The 10,597-nt window shown below is 38.9% G+C and overlaps 1 protein-coding gene across 1 annotated transcript in view; it reads left to right on the plus strand.

Moving 5' to 3' along the window:
- The window catches only part of nr6a1a (nuclear receptor subfamily 6, group A, member 1a), a 126,338-nt gene that overhangs the window by 22,985 nt on the left and 92,756 nt on the right, over nucleotides 1-10,597 (plus strand). The window contains exon 2 of the mRNA XM_088077229.1: nucleotides 3,166-3,213. Coding sequence (XP_087933355.1) covers nucleotides 3,166-3,213 — 48 coding nt within the window. The remainder of the gene's footprint in view (nucleotides 1-3,165; nucleotides 3,214-10,597) is intronic.

Here is a 10,597-nt window from a genome sequence, read left to right on the forward strand (position 1 = left end):
CACACATCCTTGTCTGCATGCGTGTTTATGTGTTACACGTCAATATAAGTGTGTTGAGGGGAGGGCGAGCGAGGCACGTGTGTGTTGGAACAGAGCCTGTGTGTGTCGGTGTATGCTCCAGGGAGAACATATGCTGGTGTTGACTGTGGGGCAGGGGTGGAGTTGGGGGGGGCAGCTGGCGTGTGTCGGGTCAGGGGTCTACAGCTGTTGATAGCAGGGTGGTACGCTGACACAGATAGGGGGTTCTGATGCACCCCGTCTGGATGTGAGTGATGGAGCTGGCCAGGCACTGCTGTGTAAGTGAGACGCGGATGCCGTGTCTCCAGACGCCGGCCGCACAGATGGCCAGGCTGCTGATGGAGGCGAGATGGGGAAAAAAGAGGGTATAAAATAAAGCTCAGACAGCGGGAGGGTAACTAATATGAAGCAAACAGATTGTTGTGGGGTTATGGTCAGACCCGTATGGTGGTCAGATGATATAACAGGCTTCGTAGTAAGAATGTGATTTAGCCCTGTGAGTGTGGTCCACCTCTCTTATTCATGATACACTTTGACTGATTCACTTTTTACTGTACAGTTAATAAATATTGCACAGGATGCCTAGGGGAAGAAATTAATCTAAAGTAGATCTGAGCTCCACAGCTCCTGCCTGTATATGTATTTTGTCATAGAAATGGTCCCATTTTAAGGAACAATTTTGGAAGTGTCCTTGTTGCTTTCTTCCAGCGTATCTCAACCACCATGGTTAACCCTTTAAAACCTGAGCAAATTGGTTAAATTTCTTTCAAAAACATGGTGAAAAGGCAATAGGCAGCTTAAAAAGACGTCCCAAAAATCTGCCAGAACTTTAACAGATATGCTCAGGTGACAGAGTTAAATAGCTTGTTAAAGGCGTCTACATGCAGCACGAGAAAACTGAAGTCGATTCAGTTTTCAAAGGGTTAAAGGGATACTTTGCCGATATTTAAGTAACATTGCATTGTAACAATATGTGTAGCATGTGTAAATAAACTGTGGTCAACTGCCCTCCATCTTACCAGTGCACAGATCTCCCTGCTGATGAAACGCATCAGCTGGCAGAGTTTTGCTGGCTTTAGGGCTGTTGCTTGAACTACAGATTGTACCTCCACATTTTCATTGCGGGCTTGCATGAGCGCAAAGAGTATACAAGTGAATCACGAGAGAGACGCCTCTCTCTCCCAAACCAAACTGAGATCAAACGGTAAAACTAGGCTGTGCTGCTCAAAAATAAAGCGAAATTCCATTACTGTGTTGACTATTTATTGTCAAAAAACGTTTTCAGAAACATTTGGCAGTATTGTGAGAATTTGCCAACAGGAAATGGGCGCCATGCTGTTTCTTGTATAGTTAAAATGGAGGCTGAGAAGACAGAGATCAAACAGTAAAACAAATCACCACTGATCAAACATAAAGATCCTGTTACTGTGTTGCCTTTTTCTCTCCTCAAAAGGTTTAAAATGTTTTAGCTTACAGTTTGAATGTAATTAAACATTGTCTTAACAAGCTGGTCACCATTTTATTTCCAATGTCAAAACTCCCAAATTGCATTATGTCACCTACGAGTGGGAGTGTTAATTGGTCCTGTCTGGGGCAATGCATTCTGGTAGTTGGAGATTTTGTACCTCTTGAGCAACAGAGTCCCTTTTCCTGTTTTCTCTGGTCAAATAGCACCAATTTCAAGTGTATTTATATTTTTCTACTGCAGAGATGGCCTAGTTTTTCTTTCCAGCGGTGAAATACTTTTTTTTATATTCGACTAGATATGGAGAAATAAGTCTACCTTTGTCAATACAAATTAAAAAACAATTTAAAAAATGGCAAAATGCACCATACAGCGACTGCAAAGCTGACTTATGTAGTTACTGTACCTTGGTTACAACAACAACAACAACAACAACAACAAAAACTATGCACATGCAACTATGCTTCTAGAGTCAGTCCCTCCTCCCCCCACTTAGCATTGTCATCTACATAGGGGACAGAGTGGGGACAAAGTGTTTTTGTGATCAGTTTTGTTACATCGCTGTTTGTTACATTTTTACATCTTGTAAAAAACAAAATGTAAACCAATTAGGAAACCATAAACACAGAACAAAAACATATATGAAAAGGGTATTGAACCATTAGGAAGTTCAAACCAGAGTTCGATTAACCTGCTAATGGGCCCTGGTGTAAAAATGAGCTTTCAGCCTCTTTAGATGCCCTGCTGCCTGTTTTTTTGGGTGAAAAATGCAAATTGACTGCAGCCCTCATTTTATTTATTATACGTCAGTGTACAGCTGCAATGATTAACCATTACTTGATTAGATGTCAACCATTAAATTAGTCGCCAACTAATTTTTTCTTTTTCTCTAATTTTTGTTTTAAATCAAGGACATCATCTCAGGCTTTGGAAAGCGCTGATCGATTTTTTTTCTTCCTTTTTTAAAACCATTTTCTGACATTTTAGAAACCAAACAACTTATCAACTAATAGATAAAAATAATTGACTGATTAGTTGCATGCCAACAGGAATTCACAAGGGGACTTTTAGCACCTACTTTACATGCATTTGCCTGGTTAATCAAGCAATTGCATGGTTTCTTGATATGTTTATGGTCCAGTGTGATGAAGGCAAATGTATAGATTGTGCAATTCCTTATAACTAAAAAGACAGCCCTTTCTTATGTGGTTGCACTGTTCTTCAGGTTTTACAGGTTTTATTTACTTAATTTGTTTTTATTTATTTGAAATTGTAAAACTAATATATAAAGGTTGTAAATATGTTGCACCAAATACATATTAAATAAAAATGCAGAAGATGATATAATAATTTCAAATGAATAACTTATTCTCATTGTGGTCCTCAAACATAGAAGACCAAGACACAGTTGACATGTTTAACAATGTGCCAAAATGTAACTTAAAAACAAAAAACAATACACCCTTACATACTTACACAAAGAAAAAGAAAGGTATATTACAAAAATACATTAAGAAATACATAAAATAATGTATTATTCTCTCTATATTATTCTTTCTTATTCATACATTTAATTTATACTCTCTGTAAAATTCATTAAAATAATTTGTTGTCTGCAGTGTGGAGGTAAATCCCTCAGTGAAGTATCCAGCAGCTAACCTGTGTCCCTTGTTATTTTCCAGGCTTTTACAGTGACCATCCGTTGGAGTCGGAACAGAACGACGGCATGGGTGAGTTACAAACATTTATTTTTCAGATGCAAACTAAGGACACTTACTTGACTTTTTAAAAAATAATTTAGCTGAATTGCCATGTAGCACTGGCTGACTTTTCACTACATGACAGTCTGACAATGACAAAAAATAGAACTCACAAGCACAAAAACGTGTCTCTGTTCATACTACAGTCTGGCTCAGTTTAACTTTCATGTATTAACTAAAATCATTGGCGCCATCTAGTGGTGAATTAGAGTGCTGTAGTTTTACAGAATGGCTTCTAATTTCCTGTCAAATCCACAAGAGGGGAGTATAAAGTCAAAAATAAGTGAGCTGCTTCCTGCATCAGCATTAGTCTGCTGGCTCTGAAACATTAACAAGCAGAAACTGTGAGGGGAAGGGGGAAATTCTTTACAGGCAGATTTATAACAAAATGATTATTGTTGTTTCTTGTTTCAGGAAGAGAAATCCATCTTTCTGTTGTCTGTATATGTTCCATTGGCTACAACTTCATACCACTTTTTAGCAGTGGCTCTGCATTATGGTTACATTCAAACCCAAAATGTTAAAATGTTAGAATTGTGTGAGTGTTGGCCTGGAGGAAACTGGGAGCAAAGGGCCAGGGGTGAGGCGATGGTCCAATGTTAAGTTCCAGGTTCAGGCGAAGTTCACTCAGAACTCCCCTGGCTGCCATCGCAGCGCCAGGTGGCACCATGGGGGGGTCAGAGGTCAGACACAGTTCAGAAAATGCTGACCTCGCCGTGACTCTGTGCTGATCTGATTGTGTGCAGCTCTTCTCCAGCCTGGGCTTTCTCATCGCGCCCTCTATAAACCTGCAAGAGGAGAAAGGAGGGAGGAAGGGGGGGGGGGGTTGCTAAGAAGTGGAAGGAAGCTGGAGTGGAACTATTAAACCTGCACACCCAGTGAATAGCTGGTATTGTTGCATGTTGCAGGAGGAGGCGTGGATTTATGAGGCTGCGCCTGATTGGGTTGTAAACTTGACGAGGTGGGCTCGCAGCCGCGGCCACTAGCTCTCTCTGTTGGCCCTATTCTCCTCCCTGGATGCCTCGGTGCATGCACTGGGCAAGGGTGATGCTGGGGTCAAGGGGGGCTGAAGCAGGGCTCCTCAGGCTTGTAAATGCTCTGACAGGGGTGGGAATTCAGAGACCCCCATTCAGTGACCAAAAAACCCGGGTCAGGGGCCAAATAGCTGAGTTAGCAACAGCTGTTTTCAACACAAGCTCCGGAGATGAAGTCCTAACGTCAACTCCGATATCTCACATGAGAAAATGTAGGTTATTTTTCTTAAATCTGAATCTTTCTCCCTAAACTTGGAGCATCCATTGCCGTCCTCGTGAAGCTGCAGATGGTCATTTATTGGGCATTGATTTGTGGTTCATAGGGTTATAAAGCGATGAAAGTGCAGTGTCCTGGGCACAGATGTAGCTCTATGGGGTTGTGCTAAAATGAAGGAGTCTATAAAAGCTGCACACTTATTCACTCCCACATCCATTTGGATTAATTATTTAAGTTTCCAATTTCTCATACCAGATGTCATTTTCATGATGCTGAAAAAAGTCCAAATTTCTTTTAGTCCGACTCAAACTGGACTTTTAAAAATGACTGAAACGACTGAAATCGTACTAAATTGAATTTCTTGAAATCGGACTAACACACTCAGATAATGCGATTGGAAGTCAAGTTAGTCTGTCATGCAAACATCTCAACTGGCCTAGGCGTTTTAAACATGCGCCACAGTCCCCACGCCGGGCTTGACCTGGAAGTCGAAGAGCATAAATTCATAGAAGGAAGCCAGAAAAAAAACAATAAAAGAAGAAGAAGAAAGAAAACAAAACAAGACAAAGGTAAAAAGTAAAGGGTAGAAATGTATGAAATGTACAGTGCCAAAAAGTTACCTGTGTTTTCACCGTTTGACATGCAGCTGCTTGCTAACTTGTTTGGTATGTGACAATATTTTAACCAGAAGAAAGTCCAATAGCAACTAGCTGAGAAAAGGCCTATCTCCACCTGCCATACTTCCATCAATAAATGATAAATGGATCCTCCCTGTTGCTTGTATACTTGGACAAGGACAGTAGTCCAATTAAATGGCCTAATCAAGCTCTAACTGTAGCTCCACTCAACCGTGCATGGAAACCTACTGACTGTTAGGTGTTTAACCTTTTTCATACAATTTCACTCAAAGTTTCTTGCAGCAAATAAGTCACATCCTTCATATTAAAATCTGATTTGTGGCATATATCAGGACATGCTTGGGCTCCTGTTGGGGTCAGCTCAGGACTGACCTGGCTCTGTCACCCATTTCAAACCCCACTGCACCCCCCACTATATTAACAGCTGACCAATGGCTGCCAAGCAGGTCGCCAGTGGGGTTATCAGGGTTCTTATGTGACTGCCTCTGTTCCGTGGTTAATCATTGCCAGCTGGGGATGGGACTTTCTCTCTTCAACTTTGCCCCTGAGAGGTTTTACAGACTCCATCTAGATGCAGCTTTCACTTCTTTGCAGTTAACTTAATCTCTCGGGAACTGTACACACAAGGCCTGAAAACATAGTTTAAATAGTAAATGTTATGTATGCCCTCGGGTTTTTGCAATCCCTGTCCAATTGGACCATCACTGTGAATGACGGTATTAAGTTTAACCCTTAAATACCTGGATGGACATTAGTTTTCTTGTGCTGTGTTCAGATGCCTCTCAAAAGCCATTTTGACCCTTTTGAACCTTAGCAAATGAGTGTGATTTCTTTTGAAAATAGAGGAAAAAATGCAGAAATGCAATAAAAGTTCCACAAATTGCAAGAAATGAGTAACAATTAGTCTTAAAAAAGAGGGCACAATTATTAGAAAACTATCAAAAAAAGGAAAGAAGTCCACGGACTATATTTATAATCATAATAATTTAGTTTGTTAAATTCTTATAGTAAAGATATATACATATACATATATTTTTTATTTTTAGCACTTGTTAAGGACATTTTCTTCTTTCTACTTTTTTTGTGTCTGTGTGTGTGTTTGCTTATTTTCAGGTACTTTTCATTAACACTTTATTTTATTTTATTTTTTTAATTTTAATTTTAATTTTTTTTCTAATTTGTTGCGGATTCTTAGGCTTGTCTCGTTAAGTTGTTTGTTGCCTCTTCCCCATGTTTTGAAAAGAAATCAAAACAATTTGCATGGGTTTCAGAGGGTTAAAGAAGCACATTAAATGCCAAGAAAGGATCTGATTTTGATTAAATAATGTTATTTAGTGTCATTGTTAATCCATGTGTCATAAAACCCACCTCATAAGTCAGCACAACCAGCCTTGCCTTCTGCAGCACTGCATGCTTCAGGCCATGAGAGGGCAGTAGATCCATGCCAGATGTTCATGTGATGTATGCTCCCACGTGCCACCTGGACCCAGTGAACTCCACTCCCATATGGAACTACTTGGCTGCAGCCCAGCACATGCCTTTCCTTTGTCCTCACATAACCGGGCTAACTTCATATGCCTGTGTCCAAAAGTCATTTAAGATCACCAGGTTTTCATTTTGCTCCACAGCAGAGCAGTCAAACACTTGACGCCGCTTCAGATCCCTCTCTTTGTTCCTTTGTGCTGTTTTTTCTCCTTCAAAGTGGATTTCACTGTTCGCCTAAGGGCTGTGTTTCACTCAACTGAATGTATAGATAAGCAGATGAGGAATGAAAGGCCACTAGTAGCCTTTTTCTTTCTCTTGAGTTTCCCTCTCTTCCCCCCATGGGTACCCCAGCCCTTTGCACTGGGAACATGGCGTGAGTGCTGCAGAGTGTTAAGGAGCTGCTACTGCTGACCTCCGTGCTTTCTTATCATTTTAGCTTTTAATAATTCATGATTAGCCTAGATTTGATTCACCGTCCCTTTTTTCTCGCTTGATGCAACTTGCGTTGGCGTTAAACTCAGGGTCAGCCTGGGGAGTGTTTCCAGGTCAGGGAGAAGTGGGTCACGCTGCTCCTAGTGTCAGTGCCTATAACTTCACAGTGTGTGATGACAAAGCCCAACTCCACAGGGATAAACAAGCAGACTTTTTGTGTGGCCCTAATATATGTAGCAAAACAGTATCCATCCGCTGCATACAGGCCTATGTAGATATACTACTTTTCTCAAAGCTGGAGCTGCGCTGACATTTCATTAAGTCATTCACTTATTTATTTGTGGTTTAATCCCTCATTGCAAGTCAGAAATGTATCACTATTTCTCAGAGCTTTAAAAAGCTGCAGACTGTAAGAAGCTTTATTTTATAGAATTCTGGGTTGTTTTAAATGTTTTTCACATGACAATAGTACAATTCTGAAAGGAACACTAAAGAATAGACACCATTTTAAAAAGTCAAATTAAAATTTAGGTCATAATACATCAGCTTTCACTTTTGCCTTACATTTTAAGTACTATCATACAGTGAAACAATGTGCAGTTTTCCAATCTGCACTAATAATCAAAATGATCAAAATAATGATTTATTATAAATGCACTGTAAATATGTTATATTCCACTTAGGACTGGGCAATATATCAATATTATATTAAAACTGTGATATGTGGCAGTTGTCTTAGATGTTGGATATCGTAATATGATGGTATTAAAAAATATGCCTTTGGGATCTCTAAATACCCTGCTAAACTGTAAATATGACACCACCCAAGCAAAGTTAATATTTTGTGAAAACTTAATTATATTTATTTATATATATATATATATATATATATATATATATATATATATATATATATATATATATATATATATATATATATAATTGATTTTTCTGCATATCATCCAACCCTAATTAAACAGATTTTGCACTTGAGTATTTTGGTCTTTATGACCAACACTCGCGGCAGACTGTCTCTGTATGTGAATGTGGAGAAATAGTGTTGGTTTGCTTTTTATTAAGATGGTTGAAAGACAAGACGTGACCCGGGCTGCTTCTCATTGTCCCCTCTGACACTTTTCCACTGTAAAAACTGTTTTGGGTCTGCTCTGGCTGGAAAACGTCAATGTGTTTGAAATTTCCCAGCATGTTAACATAACCTTACAGGGCAATTACTGCAAGATTATTTCCATATGTCTATATCTCCTCCAATTACACACTGCAATGGGGTTACGAGGCTGATTAACTTTCCAACAATCGTGGGCACAGATTGTTTCACTTTCTGAAAGTATATATACTTGAGTGGGTGGATTTGAACTAAGGCAGAATTTTGTGTGTTTCTCTGTTCCACCTCTTTTGCGTTTTAGATACTGTACATTTGGTTGAGTGTCCTGTAATTACAAGTATGGCCCCACAGCAGCCTGTCTGTATTTAAAAGTGTCCTTGACAGAGTTCCCTCTGGCCTTGGCATTCCTGGAGTGTGGAGAGGTGCTGCAGACACGCAAGTTTGTGACTTTTAGCCCAGGGGATATCAGAATATACAAAGCACAGCAGCTTCATGGAACAGAGCTGACAGGATTTTCCAGCTTGTTTCACACATTTTTTGCAGTGGTTGATTTTCAGCTGAAGTGAAGTGGAAACAGACAGCATTTACAAACGAGAACAGAGTGCAGTTTTGAAGTCATAGAAGCGGTCGCATTTAGTAATGGGAAATCAGAGAAAAGTCATGGAATTTAACATCTGGGTCATTGTGGGAAGCCGCTTTAGGCAACATGCTGAACCCCCTGTGCACTGCGGATAAGACCCAGTTAAAAAGTCAGCCGAAATGCCTACAGAGGCTACAGTTCACAGAATAATGTGGTGACAGCCCATACATTACGGATATTACACTAATTATAAATTCCACTACAATAAATATATTTCCTAAGATAATGTAATAAGATGCTATAAATATTGGGATGTGTCTTGGTGTTTTGGACTATGTATCTCATAGATACAGAATGGTCAAGGATTGAAAGTTGGCATCAAATTTGTGGTCAGATTGGTCTTGTTTACTTTTTTTTTAATCGTCCCTTTTTTAAAGCTGCTCTTTTGTTTTAACATCTTTTCTTCAACCCCCCCCATAAAATCAATCAAGATTTTGTTTTCTTTGTGCATCGTGCACTATGATTGGCTGTTAAACACAGTGAGATCACAGCTAAAATCAGATAATCCCTAAATTAAATTAAAATGTTGCTAATTTTAAGCTTTTTTTGTTTTTTAAAGCGGCTCGTGTTTAGGGGGGTAATTTTGATATTTTACCAAAACTAAGGAATCGTATCAGCACTAGCATTGATAAAATGTCAGAGTAGTTTTGAGGTAATTTGGAAAAGTTGTTGCTGTTACTTAAGCTAGTTTGTCTACTGGAGAACACTCATAATTTGATTTTCAGTTTTAATGTAACTGAGGTACAAAAAAAAAGACAAAGTAAGGGATCTATATTAAAATAGCTTCCTTCTGTAAAAAAATGACAATGGATGCATCGTAATGCAATTTAAAATGCCCAAATATCGGTATTGGAATCAGCTTCAAGAATCTGGCATCAGTCGAGATATAATTTGATGTGTAATTCTGTCAAAGATATCTTGTTGCTGTTTGGTATTCAACTTTTTAAGTCAGTCTACGCAGCTACATTTCCATGTAATAAAATAAAATGATAAACGCAGACATGTTCATTACTTCATTCAATCTGCTGAAATTGCTGATTTTCACACACTGTGATATCTAAAACTACCTGCCTTTAAAATGGGTCATTTACAATTGAGGGTATATATGATTTACCCAACTTAGACATAGACATGTTTTATCATTTGGCTCTGCCTAGTCATGAAGATAGTTTTGGTTTGATTTATCCACATTTTGAGTACTGTAAGATTTCTGCCCCCACCTGAACACAATGCAGGTAAATGGAATCTTATTTGTGGAACTCACAGCATTTTTCCAAAGACCAGGTTACTGTTAATAATCTACAAACCTGACTTTGGACATTTTCCATTGGACCTACTTTATACTGAAAAAATATTTCCTATAGAAAACTCAAGATACAGTGCTTTTTGTTGCTATTGAATTTTTCAGGTAAGTGTATTTTTTTCAATGATGTTAGAAAAAGTGAAATTATTGTGTTAGTCTGACTTAAGCTTAAACTGGACTTTGAAAATACTCATAAACATATTAGTCTGGCTGATATCGCACTAAATTGAATTTCTCAAAATTAGACTAACACACCCAGATGATTTGATTGGAAGTTGAGCTTTTCCATGATGTAAACACCTCAGTCGGACTTTAACTGGACTCTGCGTTGTGTGCATGCTCCTTGTCGCTATGTTGGCCTCCCTTAGTGATTAGGGATAGGGACTGTTTGTTATGAGGGGGGGAAGGGGTGCTGAAAAATGGGTCAGGTACTTTAAAAACATGTTAGCACTGAGGAGGGACTTGTGTTCTTAATTTTGGCT

The sequence above is a fragment of the Plectropomus leopardus genome, chromosome 4, assembly GCF_026936395.1.
Source record: "Plectropomus leopardus strain MGB_pleo_1.0 chromosome 4, ASM2693639v1, whole genome shotgun sequence".
In the NCBI taxonomy this organism is placed as follows: Eukaryota; Metazoa; Chordata; class Actinopteri; order Perciformes; family Serranidae; genus Plectropomus; species Plectropomus leopardus.